The sequence below is a fragment of the Salvelinus namaycush genome, chromosome 30 (assembly GCF_016432855.1).
Source record: "Salvelinus namaycush isolate Seneca chromosome 30, SaNama_1.0, whole genome shotgun sequence".
Lineage (NCBI taxonomy): Eukaryota > Metazoa > Chordata > Actinopteri > Salmoniformes > Salmonidae > Salvelinus > Salvelinus namaycush.
Window position 1 is genome coordinate 11,769,861 of NC_052336.1, and position 14,033 is coordinate 11,783,893.

The following is a 14,033-nucleotide window of genomic DNA, read 5'->3' on the forward strand; positions in this document are numbered from 1 at the left end:
CTGACATTAAGTAGCAGTAGATCAGACGACTCCTGATGCTGTGAGAGAGGTGAGTTTCCTCCTCTCCGGTAACCCAGCTCCTTCCTTCCCTGGTGGAAGTCTAAGGAGTTGGCATGAACAACACATTCCTAAGGACTTTAACCAAGTTCCACATGCTTGATTTAATCATCCATTTGAAGAAAGCAGAGGAGAAAATTGCATACCTAATATGGACAAGTGGATTTCGGGATTTCTTTATATGTATGCACGTGTTAATTCGTGTGTGTGTGCACGTGCGTATATGTGTGTGTGTGTGTGTGTTAGATGGATAGATCCAGGAGGCCTGGTTGGTTCCAGAGTAGACTGGTCTGTGATTGTTTAGTGTGGAGGGTAGGGGGGATTATTAACTGTGTAGAGACTGCAGCACCTGTGTTTAGTTTACAATGGGAAGCCTCAGTCTCTCCAGATTAAATAAGTCCACCTCCAGCAACTGAAAGACCAGATTTATAAATATTTCTTCAACCACAGCCGATTGTGAACTAACCTGGTACTTTCTCTGAATAAAAGCAAGTACATCACATAGCTTTGGTCAAATTAAGCTGTTGGCTTTATCATGTTTGTGTGTATGGTAGTGTTTCAATATATTCTCATTGATGTTGCATTATAAACCTAACCAAGTATCTTATCTTAGTATCTATTGCCACATTACTGTCTGCGTTACCTTACAAGCCTCTCTTCCCCAGTGACTGACGAGACTCTTAATTTGTGCCCCTGTTCTAGCCGAGTGGGAAAGGGCCTCGCCTTCCTGAGGTGTACTGCGTCATCAGCCGACTGGGCTGTTTCCACCTGTTCTCCAAGGTGAGTTCATGCTTACACACACACACACACACACACACACACACCCTAGTGTAGCCGTCGTCGCGGTTACCTGTCTCTGAGCCGAGCCGAGGCCACTGTTCCCAGGAGTGAACTAGTTGAGGCTGTGCCAGCATTTCCACTCAAAGGCATCCTGTCCAGCATAAACCTTATTTTCTGCTTTTTCCTCTCTCTGATTTCCCAGTTCAATTGTTTCCTTCACTTGTTCCTGAGTTGAGCTAACATGAAACAGAGTGCTCATTGTGTTTAAGTACTCATGCCTTATCTGCCTCCTCATGAATCCTCTATGAACAGTGTTTTTGAAGTAAATAAGGCCTGTGTTAAGGGAAACAATTAAGAGGTAGTAGACATATCTAATGAATGAAAATAACTTTTTATTACTGTGTCGTGAGTACTAAAATGTGCCAAAAAACTCAGTTAGTTTAATTTCATATTCATTTAAGGGCAAAAGGATGCATAAATACAATAGATTGTTTCTGTCTTGTGACAGCACAGGCACCTCAACAGTGAGGGTGGAACAGCCCTCATACAGGTGGGGGTGTAGGTTTCAGAAGGCACCATTTTGAGGGCTTGAGACCTGCGTAGGTGAGAGAGGAAATGTTTTCCACGGAGTTTGAAGTGCTTTTCTAGTTAAGGCGAGAAAGATGGGAGTGTTTGATTTCACCGGGAACAGAGGGTGTGTGGGGAGTGGAGGGGATATCATATGACTCTGAATGTGAGTGTGTCTCTCTCCAACAAACTTTCCAGACAGTAGTAGGCAGGTCTGACACAGACAGACACATGGGCATATTGGGTGGGATTTTTCTTTGCTATTTTCCATATATATCAGACAGCCACAGATTGAAATTCATACTGTATTTGTCAAAAGGGGCAAAGGTAGCCTGGTTCCAGACAATAGCAGGAGCTTTCCTTCAGACAGCAACACGCTACCATTTCCATTCCATCAACACTGGCCATATTGACAGAATGTACTTGGTCTAGGTCTATTACTAGACTCTCAATCTACATCACAAGTGAAACATTATTTCCTCTTTAGTGCACTACTTTTGACCACGGTCCTATATAGGGAATTTGGGACTTTCTGTTTGAAATATTGAGTGTTGTGTCTGCAGTGTGGTCTAACTCTCAACCCGCTGTCCTGTTCTGTGTGGTCTAACTCTCAACCCCCTGTCCTGTGCTGTGTGGTCTAACTCTCAACTCCCTGTCTTGTGCAGTGTGGTCTAACTCTCAACCTCCTGTCCTGTGCAGTGTGGTCTAACTCTCAACCTCCTGTCCTGTTCTGTGTGGTCTAACTCTCAACCCCCTGTCCTGTTCTGTGTGGTCTAACTCTCAACCCCCTGTCCTGTGCTGTGTGGTCTAACTCTCAACCCCCTGTCCTGTGCTGTATGGTCTAACTCTCAACCCCCTGTCCTGTGCTGTGTGGTCTAACTCTCAACCCGCTGTCCTGTGCTGTGTGGTCTAACTCTCAACCTCCTGTCCTGTTCTGTGTGGTCTAACTCTCAACCCCCTGTCCTGTGCTGTGTGGTCTAACTCTCAACCCGCTGTCCTGTGCTGTGTGGTCTAACTCTCAACCCGCTGTCCTGTGCTGTATGGTCTAACTCTCAACCCCCTGTTCTGTGCTGTATGGTCTAACTCTCAACCTCCTGTCCTGTTCTGTGTGGTCTAACTCTCAACCTCCTGTCCTGTGCTGTGTGGTCTAACTCTCAACCCCCTGTCCTGTGCAGTGTGGTCTAACTCTCAACCCCCTGTTCTGTGCTGTGTGGTCTAACTCTCAACCCCCTGTCCTGTTCTGTGTGGTCTAACTCTCAACCCCCTGTTCTGTGCTGTGTGGTCTAACTCTCAACCCCCTGTTCTGTGCTGTATGGTCTAACTCTCAACCTCCTGTCCTGTGCTGTGTGGTCTAACTCTCAACCCCCTGTCCTGTGCTGTGTGGTCTAACTCTCAACCCCCTGTCCTGTTCTGTGTGGTCTAACTCTCAACCCCCTGTTCTGTGCTGTGTGGTCTAACTCTCAACCTCCTGTCCTGTGCTGTGTGGTCTAACTCTCAACCCCCTGTCCTGTTCTGTGTGGTCTAACTCTCAACCCCCTGTCCTGTTCTGTGTGGTCTAACTCTCAACCCCCTGTCCTGTGCTGTGTGGTCTAACTCTCAACCCCCTGTCCTGTGCTGTATGGTCTAACTCTCAACCCCCTGTCCTGTGCTGTGTGGTCTAACTCTCAACCCGCTGTCCTGTGCTGTGTGGTCTAACTCTCAACCTCCTGTCCTGTTCTGTGTGGTCTAACTCTCAACCCCCTGTCCTGTGCTGTGTGGTCTAACTCTCAACCCGCTGTCCTGTGCTGTGTGGTCTAACTCTCAACCCGCTGTCCTGTGCTGTATGGTCTAACTCTCAACCCCCTGTTCTGTGCTGTATGGTCTAACTCTCAACCTCCTGTCCTGTTCTGTGTGGTCTAACTCTCAACCTCCTGTCCTGTGCTGTGTGGTCTAACTCTCAACCCCCTGTCCTGTGCAGTGTGGTCTAACTCTCAACCCCCTGTTCTGTGCTGTGTGGTCTAACTCTCAACCCCCTGTCCTGTTCTGTGTGGTCTAACTCTCAACCCCCTGTTCTGTGCTGTGTGGTCTAACTCTCAACCCCCTGTTCTGTGCTGTATGGTCTAACTCTCAACCTCCTGTCCTGTGCTGTGTGGTCTAACTCTCAACCCCCTGTCCTGTGCTGTGTGGTCTAACTCTCAACCCCCTGTCCTGTTCTGTGTGGTCTAACTCTCAACCCCCTGTTCTGTGCTGTGTGGTCTAACTCTCAACCTCCTGTCCTGTGCTGTGTGGTCTAACTCTCAACCCCCTGTCCTGTGCAGTGTGGTCTAACTCTCAACCCCCTGTTCTGTGCTGTATGGTCTAACTCTCAACCTCCTGTCCTGTGCTGTGTGGTCTAACTCTCAACCCCCTGTCCTGTGCTGTGTGGTCTAACTCTCAACCCCCTGTCCTGTTCTGTGTGGTCTAACTCTCAACCCCCTGTTCTGTGCTGTGTGGTCTAACTCTCAACCCCCTGTCCTGTTCTGTGTGGTCTAACTCTCAACCCCCTGTCCTGTTCTGTGTGGTCTAACTCTCAACCCCCTGTCCTGTTCTGTGTGGTCTAACTCTCAACCTCCTGTCCTGTGCTGTGTGTAGATCCTGGATGAGGTGGAGAGGCGGAGGGGGATCTCTGCAGCCCTGGTCTACCCCTTCATGAGGAGTCTGATGGAGTCACCCTTCCCAGCGCCGGGGAAGACCATCAAAGTCAAGACCTTCCTTCCTGGAGCAGGGAATGAGGTTGGAGACACATCAGCCCTTGGTTGCTAAGGTTCCATCAAAGAAGGATGATGCATGAAGATAATGCGATGTATGCTTAATTGAGCATGACCTGTGACCTCTGTGAATGTATGACTGGTTGTGACCCAAGGTTTTGACCCCAGGTCGTGTTCTTCTCCCCAGGTCATTGAGCTGAGGCGGCCCATGGACTCCAGACTGGAGCATGTAGACTTTGACAGTCTCTTCAGCTGCCTGAGCGTGCGTCAGGTGGTGCAGGTCTTCGCCTCCCTGCTGCTGGAGCGCAGAGTCATCTTTGTGGCTGATAAACTCAGGTGAGCGTCAAGACTCTTATAGTTGGTAACCCTTCTAGTAATAAGTAAAGATGGAGAGAGAACTGAATCACCTTCTCATGGGAAGCTGTCCCTGACTAATGGTCATGCCCTGTTAGAGGCAGGCGGGGGTTGTTGAAACTTGTAGTTGTTAGATGATGGTTACTTGTGCCAAGTGAAATGCTCAATAATACCTTTAGAGGCAGTGTTTTGTTAAGGTACTTCTGAAACGCTAAGGGCTGTTGTTATTGTTAGATAATGATTGAAACTACAGTATTTACAGTGAAATCTGATACGTAGAGCTCTCAACGCCTGCTCATATTGTAGTGTAAGGTTATCGCCTGACAAAGATCTTAACTCTCCAACATTAGGCTATAAATAGTGAAAATAGTTCCTAGAATACTTCATCCTTGTCACACATGGTGGCTAGGAGTGAGATCAATTGCTGTCTAGGATTACGGTGTATGTTAGCAATTAATATCCTTTCTCAGTTATCACAGAAGTTCACTGTCTTTTCTGCAGTGAATCCACCTACCCCATTACAATAACATCTGCCTTACATGAGAGGGATTTTATCTCATGCTCTTGTACATTTTCCCTTTTCTGTTTATGTTCACACAGAGGCCTGACTGTTTTTCTCAGACCCACATTGCTGAGCTTAGGGATCCTCTATCTGTATCTTTCTGGACATGTGGCTATACAGTACAGACTGACTATGATACCGTCATCATAACACTGTTTCACATGTCTTGGTGCATTTCCTCTCACAGAGATGACATATCCTGAACTTTAAAGAAGGACTAACTTCGAAGAGAGAATTTACATGTATAACAGTTCCAATAGTGGGGATTGCCCTGCCACTCTGCCAGTGCACTCTGGCTCACCCTAACTGTTGATGGCAGATTGAATTCCTCAGTCGAGCTGCTTGCCATTCACCCAATCTGCACAGCAAATAGCAGCCTTCTACTGTGGGTTTGTCAGTTGGTGCTTAACGGGTTTAGCACGCGGGAACAGGGTTAGAGCTGTTAAATTAATCGGTGTAGCCATCTCAGACCGCACCTACCACTATGGCGTAATGAAACTCTCCCTGCATGGACTCACAACTGATGTGGTTCCAGAAGTGGGTCATCTCTCTGCCGGAGGCCACTGTCCAACCACGGCAGGCAGGGTGGGGTAGGGGCGATAACATGGAGCTAGGGGTCTCCAAGGAGCCAGAGTCCCACCAGGCAGGCACAGCAATCTGCCCCTGGCTATAGGACAGCACTCTGGGCTGAGGGGCTCTGTTAGAGGGGGGCAGGTTTGTGTTGAACGGTAATCTCTACACATCAGAGGACAGTTTAAACAAACATCAGTGGGGGCAGTGACTGTGAGGGGAAGGAATGTACTTCCTGTGTGCAGCGACTCTCCCCTCTGATCTATGGCTTCACTGTCACTGTGTGACTGATGGCGCCATGTTCACTCCCTGGTCCCTGCCTGGCCTGTTTACGACAGCCCTCTCTCCACCCAGGGGGACTCAGAGAAAGCTGTTTTTGTCGCCACTCTGCTGTTTGAGACAATGACTCCCGGGTTCATGTCAGTTTGCACATCACCCAAAGATTGTTAATCAGTCACCCATTTCTAAGGGCTCTTGTGAACAGCAGCAAGGACTTGAAAGCAGTATCGAATAGTCTGTGTCTGAGGTACTGTTAGTGAACAACACTGAAAATCAGCACCATGAGTCTTGACAGACTACAGTACCACAGACTACAGACTACAGCCCTGCTCAATGTTAGAACTTAATTGAAAACCATTTACTATTACTTCATAAAACCTGCTTTGTATCAACACAATGACATACTTCACCATTCAGGTCTTATTCAGGTTCTGAATAAAGGCAAAACAATACGTTTTCATTGTGGAATAGCGTCACAAAACCAACCAGTCCTTTCTGTGTGTCTAACTGGACTTAGTCTCCAGGACTCACACCCAGAACCACAATAGATGGAGCTCTAGCTTCCAGAGTGCCCCAGAACACGGACCAGACCCCCTGTGTCTCAGTTCCCATTGAAAACAGGATTCAAGGAGCCACTCTGGGCGTCATTGGGCCGTGTTGGGGTGAAGGGAGAGACCCTCCACTGACTTCACTGGTAAAAGGGTCTGGTTCCGCAGGAGACCGAGAACACAATCCAATCCCAGAAATCTCTTCCATCACAACATGATGTATGTCTGAGTGTAATGTGTATCTAATCGGAGAAGGAACTGAGGGAGGGAAAACACCAAACAGGCGATGTTAGGGAATGTGTCTCCACTGGGTTGTACTGTGGTAATATTTGATATATAAGTATTATTTTTAAACCAGGTGGTTCGAGCACTGAATGCTGATTGGCTGAACGCCGGGGTATATCAGACTGTATACTATGGGTATGACAAAAAAAAAACTATTTACTGGTCTAATTCCGTAGGTAAACAGTTTATAATAGCAATAAGGCACCTCGGAGGTTTGTGATATATGGCCAATATACCACGGCTAAGGGCTGTATCCAGGCACTCTGCATTGAGTCGTGCATAAGAACAGCTCTTAGCCTTGGTATATTGGCCATATACCACACCTCCTCTGGCCTAATTGCTCAAATATACATAAGACTATGTAATTAGCCTATTAACCGATAAGAGTCTAAGCACTGTCCCAACCTGGGGAGGGGGGGCAAGTCTCACCTTTTCACAGAGGGGTCGTATTAGTGTGCAGCCCTAACTGTTCGGACGCTACAAACAGAAGTTGGCAGATCGGCTGTACCGACTTAAGACGAGTCCCAAGATGTTTGTGGGGGTCATAGAGCAAAACGGAGAACACCATCATGTTCGTGAGAGTCTCATCTTTCCACAGAGGGGTTTGTAGCCCAAACCGTTCGGACGCTACAGACGATTTTGTGAGAAGACCGATTTTCAGGATGTCTCATGGTCTGAAAAGCCCCCACTCTAGCTCTGTCACCTTTCATTGCAGATGCTGAAGTGCGACATAGACGGATGCGGTGGATTGAGACGCATCCAGTGCAAAAAAAACAGTGATCTCTAGCTTAAACTGACAATTTTGTATGTTTTTTTATTGCTAGTATTATGCTCATTTCATTATGCTAATTAGACATAGACCTTAGGGTTTTTAAATGTTTATCTGACTCCATTTGATATTATGGTACAATCATGTGCAATCAAGTATTATGTGTTTTTATTTTATTTAATCTTTATTTAATCTTTATTTAACTAGGCAAGTAAGTTAAGAACAAATTCTTATTTACAATGACGGCCTAGGAACAGTGGGTTAACTGCCTTGTTCAGGGGCAGAACGACAGATGTTTACCTTGTCAGCTCAGGGATTCCATCTTAGCCGACTAAGATCAATAAATGGTAATGAGAAGTGAATATCTAAACATGTACGCTAATTATTTATAAACTTTTTAAAATGAATGAAATGACATACAAGGCATAAAGCTTAAGGTACAAGGCAATACTGAGCCTTAGGCATTGTCTTGGGCCATTTGCCATGCGGCGAGTAAATTAGGGCCGGGCCTACGGGGTTACATGGACTGTTGCATTAACCCTTTATTTGTACTGTAGGCTGTGTATGACTTGTTTAAGAGGTCACAACGGGTCGTTTGCCTAAAGCAAGCGTCTTTGTATGTATCAAAATACTTTATATCAGACATATTGCTGCTTTTCTGTGACATCAAGCAGCCAGACAGACAGTTACTCATGAAGATGATGATTAACCAGCAAATGGGAGATGTAATAACAACTTTGATGCCTAATTATGTAAATTCATCATCGGTTACATCAGACTGTAATTGCTTAACCAGATTTACCTGAAGGCTCTGTGCTGGGATTGCTGCAGTGCTCATAATGTAAACATCATCTTCCAGTTATTATGGGTCTAGGACAGAGAAGGGTTACCACCACAGAGAGAGTGTTGGCTTGTTTGATCTGCCTCTCTGTGGCTCTAAATGGGCGGGTCTCAACTTTTTCCCTGCCATTCCTCCATTGTTAGGGCTTGTCTGTGGGCTAGGTAAAAAAAATACAGGTTAAGACAAGAGGATTCTAATATCCCATAACTCTTTGCAATTCATGGGACCAGCGTTGCTAGTTAGCAACGGCGCGACTAGATATCAATGGAGCTGTTTCCATGAATTTGTTTATTTTTGAACACTTCCGCATAGAATTACTTTGTTGTCTTAACCTTCCCATCTTCAACCTAGCCCGTGGGTGTAGAGGTGATTGAATCGCTTCTTTTTTTGGCCAATCTGAGAACATGGAGGTCGTTTCCGATTACTGAAGTGCTTTAATAAGTCAATGTTTCTATTGTATTTGCTGAGCGGCCCACAGTAGAAGAGACAGGGGATTGGGGGGGAAGGTAGTGTGTGTATGAGTGTGAGAAAGATGGAGGGTAAGAGAGGGAGAAACAGGGAGAAAGAAAGAGCGGGGGTGCAGAGGGAGAGCAAAATACCGCCTTCTCATGGTCATGGTGAATTAATCAGGCTCTTGTTTTCTGAGGGGGAGAAGGAAGGCTGCTTTCTGTACCTCGGTTCCCCTTACACCGCTCACTGTAACATCAGAAAACTTTAAACTAACACATGGTAGTCACCAGATGTATTACATTTTTATTAGTTTAAAATCCTCCTTTCAAACGCCATTCATAATTTTCTTCTACCACCTGTTGAAATGACTGGGGTTTGCATTAAAATCAGGAAGAGCCCATTGCTCCAGACTCCAGGAGCAACAGCCGTATAATATGGTGTATGTCTGTAAATCCAGTCTGTTAAAGTGAGCCACTGTAGGTAGCTACAGTGTACCACTCTAATCTGGGAACAAGCTGTACAGTTTATTTAGTCCCTTATTACTCCTGAACACTTGCATCACACTGAGCAATGCTTGCACTGCACCAAACAACCTACAACAACTTAACACTTTCCCCGTGTGTATTTCTAATGCCCAAAGGTGGAGTGGATGAACACAGTGGAAACATACTGTATGTAAAATATTTCTGTGAGACTGAAGAGGGAAACTCAGAAGCTGGAAACCAGAGGCCAAGCATCTGACTTTCCCATTATTATTATTATTATTATTATTATTATTATTATTATATATACACACATACTGCAATGCTGCCCACAAGAAGCATTGGAATCAATAGGCTTGAATAGAACCATGTGTAGGGTTGCTCAAGGGAAGCCTGGTCTTACTGTTCAACAGCTTCCACTACAACTGTTCATACCAGGGAGTCCAAGCCTAGGCCGTGATGGGGACTTGAGATCCTTATGGAGAGGAAGTGGGGAAAAGACATTGGAGCTCTATGTGAATACTAAACATTCTACTAGATGCACCAATGAGCAGTATGCACACACTCATTCATCATTCTCACCATTGCTTAATTTGAGCTGGATCCTAATAAAAGCGAACAAAGTTATAATTTTTTACCCCCTTTTTCTCCCCAATTTCGTGGTATCCAATTGGTAGTTACAGTCTTGTCTCATCTCTGCAACTCCCATATGGACTCGGGAGAGGCGAAGGTCGAGAGCCATGCGTCCTCCGAAACACAACCCAACCAAGCCTCATTACTTCTTGACACAATGCCCACTTACCCCGGGAAGCCAACCACACCAATGTGTCGGAGGAAACACTGCACACCTGGCAACCTGGTCAGCATGCACTGGGCCCGGCCCGCCACAGGAGTCGCTAGAGCGCGATGGGACAAGAACATCCCTGCCTGCCAGACCCTCCCCTAACCCGGACGACGCTGGGCCAATTGTGCTTTCCCCATGGGTTTCCCGGGCCCGGCCGGCTGCGACAGAGCCTGGACTCGAACCCAGAAATTCTAGTGGCACAGCTAGCACTGCGATGCAGTGCCTTAGACCACTGCGCCACTCAGGAGGCCCTAAAGCGATCAAAGTTCATTTGAGGCCCCCCGTCATGTGAAAAGGTAGATTTTTTGGTTGGTTTAGGTTTGCGCAACATTGCAACCTATGTTTGAGACCAATGTGTGGCTGTGGCTGTGTGAGAAGCGCGCCTGTGTCTCTCACAGAACTGGAACGAGATTCACTTTCTATGATCTCTCTGCCTCTCTGCTCTGATAGACATGAATGCGCCTGCAACCCTGATCTCTCCAGTGTTGCACTTCATCATTTATTTCCTTATAGAATCATAGCTGCGCAAAGGGTTCTGGAGGAGCTGCAGCACCCCTGATCAATTGAAATACATTTGCCAAAGTTATAGAGTTACTGCTGTCTGTTCAGAAAGAAATGACATAATTCAGAATAGCCTAGTACACCATGAGAAAGCCTGTAATTTAGCCACAGAAGATCAGTAGCTTATTTTAACAAATTATCTAGCTATGGATTGTGTGTAGCCAATAACAAGGCATAGCCTAAATCTGTCAGTGAACAGCATGCAGATAACAGGCAATATTTCAAATAGAATCGTGGGAAAACATAGGGTGGAAAGCAAATGGCTCCTGCTGAAAAGAGAAGACACTAATGTGTTTGCTGTAGGCTAACAACATTTTTGATCAACATCCAAATATTGTTTTACAAAGTAAAACAAGAGCGAGAGAGGCTTTTGGCACGAATCACCGGTGATTGAGCTGCACATGATTGGGTGAGTCAGTGAAACTGGAAAGCATTTTTAGGACTATCATTAACTCCTCATATTGTAGCCTTCAATATGTGTGTCTCCACACACCTATGCCTAGACTATTGATGGATTCAAGACAAGGTCGTTTTTATTGATCTCAGTGTGTCAGTGTCAAAGTATACTGTCATTTTGACCATTTGTACGGTGTCACGTTCCTGACCTGTTTTCTGTTGTTTTGTATGTGTTTAGTTGGTCAGGGCGTGAGTTGGGGTGGGTATTCTATGTTGTGTGTCTAGTTCGTCTGTTTCTATGTTCAGCCTGATATGGTTCTCAATCAGAGACAGCTGTCAATCGTTGTCCCTGATTGAGAATCATATATAGGTGGCTTGTTTTGTGTTGGGATTGTGGGTGGTTGTTTCCTGTCTCTGTGTTTGTGTTCTGCACCAGCTAGGACTGTGACGGTATGTGTTTTTGTTATTTTGTATAGTGTATTGTTTTGTGGTGATTAAATTCTTTATGGAAAATTACCACGCTGCGTATTGGTCCTCTGATCCTTCTCGCCTCTCCTCGTCTGAGGAGGAGGACGACTTAGACTGCCGTTACAGAACCACCCACCAAACAAGGATCAAGCAGCGTGGCAACGGGCAGCAGCGACAGCAGCAGCGGTACCAGGAGGAATGGTCATGGGAGCAAATATTTAACGGAGAAGGACCCTGGGCTAAGGTTGGAGAATATCGCCGCTCTCAGGAAGAGATGGAGGCAGCTAAAGCCCAGGAGCGGTGGTCTGAGGAGGCAGCACGGAAGCGGGGCTGGAAGCCCGTGAAGAAACCCCAAAAATGTCTTGGGGGGGGGGGGCTAAAGGGTAGTGTGGCGAGGGCAGGTAGGAAACCTGCGCCCACTTCCCATGCTTACCGTGGAGAGCAGGAGTACGGGCAGACACCGTGTTATGCGGAAGAGCGCACAGTGTCTCCTGTACGGGTGCATAGCCCGGTGCGGGTTATTCCACCTCCCCGCACTGGGCGGGCTAGAGTGAGCATTGAGCCAAGTGCCATGAAGCCGGCTCTACATATCTGGCCTCCAGTACGTCTCCTCGGGCCGGTGTACATGGCACCAGCCTTACGCATGGTGTCCCCGGTTCGCCAACACAGCCCAGTGCGGGTTATTCCACCTCCCCGCACTGGACGGGCTACGGGGAGCATGCAACCAGGTAAGGTTGGGCAGGCTCAGTGCTCAAGGGAGCCAGTACGCCTGCACGGTCCGGTATATCCGGCGCTACCTTCCCGCCCCAGCCCAGTACCACCAGTGCCTACACCACGCACCAGGCTTCCAGTGCGTCTCCAGAGCCCTGTTCCTCCTCCACGCACTCTCCCTGTGGTGCGTGTCTCCAGCCCAGTACCACCAGTTCCGGCACCACGCACCAAGCCTCCTGTGCGTCTCCAGAGCCCTGTACGCACTGTTCCTTCTCCCCGCACTCGCCCTGAGGTGCGTGCCTTCAGCCCGGTACCTCCAGTTCCGGTACCACGCACCAGGCCTATAGTGCGCATCGAGAGTCCAGTGTGCCCTGTTCCTGCTCCCTGCACTAGCCTTGAGGTGCGTGTCTCCAGTCCGGTACCACCAGTTCCGGCACCACGCACCAGGCCTACTGTGCGCCTCAGCAGGTCAGAGTCGGCCGTCTGCCCAACGCCGCCTGTACTGCTCGTCTGCTCAGCGCCGTCTGAGCTGCCTGCACTGCTCATCTGTCCAGCGCCGTCTGAGCTGCCTGCACTGCTCGTCTGCCCAGCACCGTCTGAGCTGCCTGTCTGCCCAGCGCCGTCTGAGCCATCCGTCTGCCCAGCGCCGTCTGAGCCATCCGTCTGCCCAGCGCCGTCTGAGCCATCCGTCTGCCCAGCGCCGTCTGAGCCATCCGTCTGCCCAGCGCCGTCTGAGCCATCCGTCTGCCCAGCGCCGTCTGAGCCATCCGTCTGCCCAGCGCCGTCTGAGCCATCCGTCTGCCCAGCGCCGTCTGAGCCATCCGTCTGCCCAGCGCCTTCAGAGCCGCCCGTCTGTCCCGAGCCATTAGAGCTGTCCGTCAGTCAGGAGCCGCTAGAGCCGTCCGTCAGTCAGGAGCCGCCAGAGCCGCCAGCCAGTCAGGAGCTGCCAGAGACGCCAGCCAGTCAGGAGCTGCCAGAGCCGCCAGCCAGTCAGGAGCTGCCAGAGCCGCCAGCCAGTCAGGAGCTGCCAGAGCCGCCAGCCAGTCAGGAGCTGCCAGAGCCGCCAGCCAGTCAGGAGCTGCCAGAGCCGCCAGCCAGTCAGGAGCTGCCAGAGCCGCCAGCCAGTCAGGAGCTGCCCTCCAGTCATGAGCTGCCCTCCAGTCATGAGCTGCCACCCAGTCATGAGCTGCCACCCAGTCATGAGCTGCCACCCAGTCATGAGCTGCCCTACAGTCATGAGCTGCCCTACAGTCATGAGCTGCCCTACAGTCATGAGCTGCCCTACAGTCATGAGCTGCCCTACAGTCATGAGCTGCCCTACAGTCATGAGCTGCCACCCAGTCATGAGCTGCCACCCAGTCATGAGCTGCCACCCAGTCATGAGCTGCCACCCAGTCATGAGCTGCCACCCAGTCCGGAGCTGCCATTAGTCCAGAGTTGTCCCTCTGTCCTAAGCTACCTCTCTGTCCGGAGCGATTTCTCTGTCCTGAGCTACCTCTCTGTCCTGAGCTACCTCTCTGTCCTGAGCTACCTCTCTGTCCTGAGCTACCTCTCGGTCCTGAGCTACCTCTCGGTCCTGAGTTGTCTCCTCTATTTAGGAGGGGCCTTGGTGAAGGTTCCTGGACCATGGTCGGGGGCGAGGGTCGCCACTCAAAGGACGCTAAGGAGGGGGACAAAGACAGTGGTGGAGTGGTGTCCTCGTCCACCGCCGGAGCCGCCACCGCGGACAGATGCCCACCCAGACCCTCCCCTTGAGTTTTAGGGTTGCGCCCGGAGTTCGCAC

The 14,033-nt window shown here is 48.9% G+C and overlaps 1 protein-coding gene across 2 annotated transcripts in view; it reads left to right on the top strand.

Annotated features, from left to right (window-relative positions):
* Positions 1 to 14,033, top strand: part of LOC120025307 (DENN domain-containing protein 2B-like) — an 86,933-nt gene that overhangs the window by 53,945 nt on the left and 18,955 nt on the right. For both annotated transcript variants that reach the window (XM_038969802.1, XM_038969801.1), the window contains exons 12-14: positions 760 to 837; positions 4,015 to 4,155; positions 4,318 to 4,466. In XM_038969802.1, the coding sequence (XP_038825730.1) occupies positions 760 to 837; positions 4,015 to 4,155; positions 4,318 to 4,466 (368 nt within the window). The remainder of the gene's footprint in view (positions 1 to 759; positions 838 to 4,014; positions 4,156 to 4,317; positions 4,467 to 14,033) is intronic.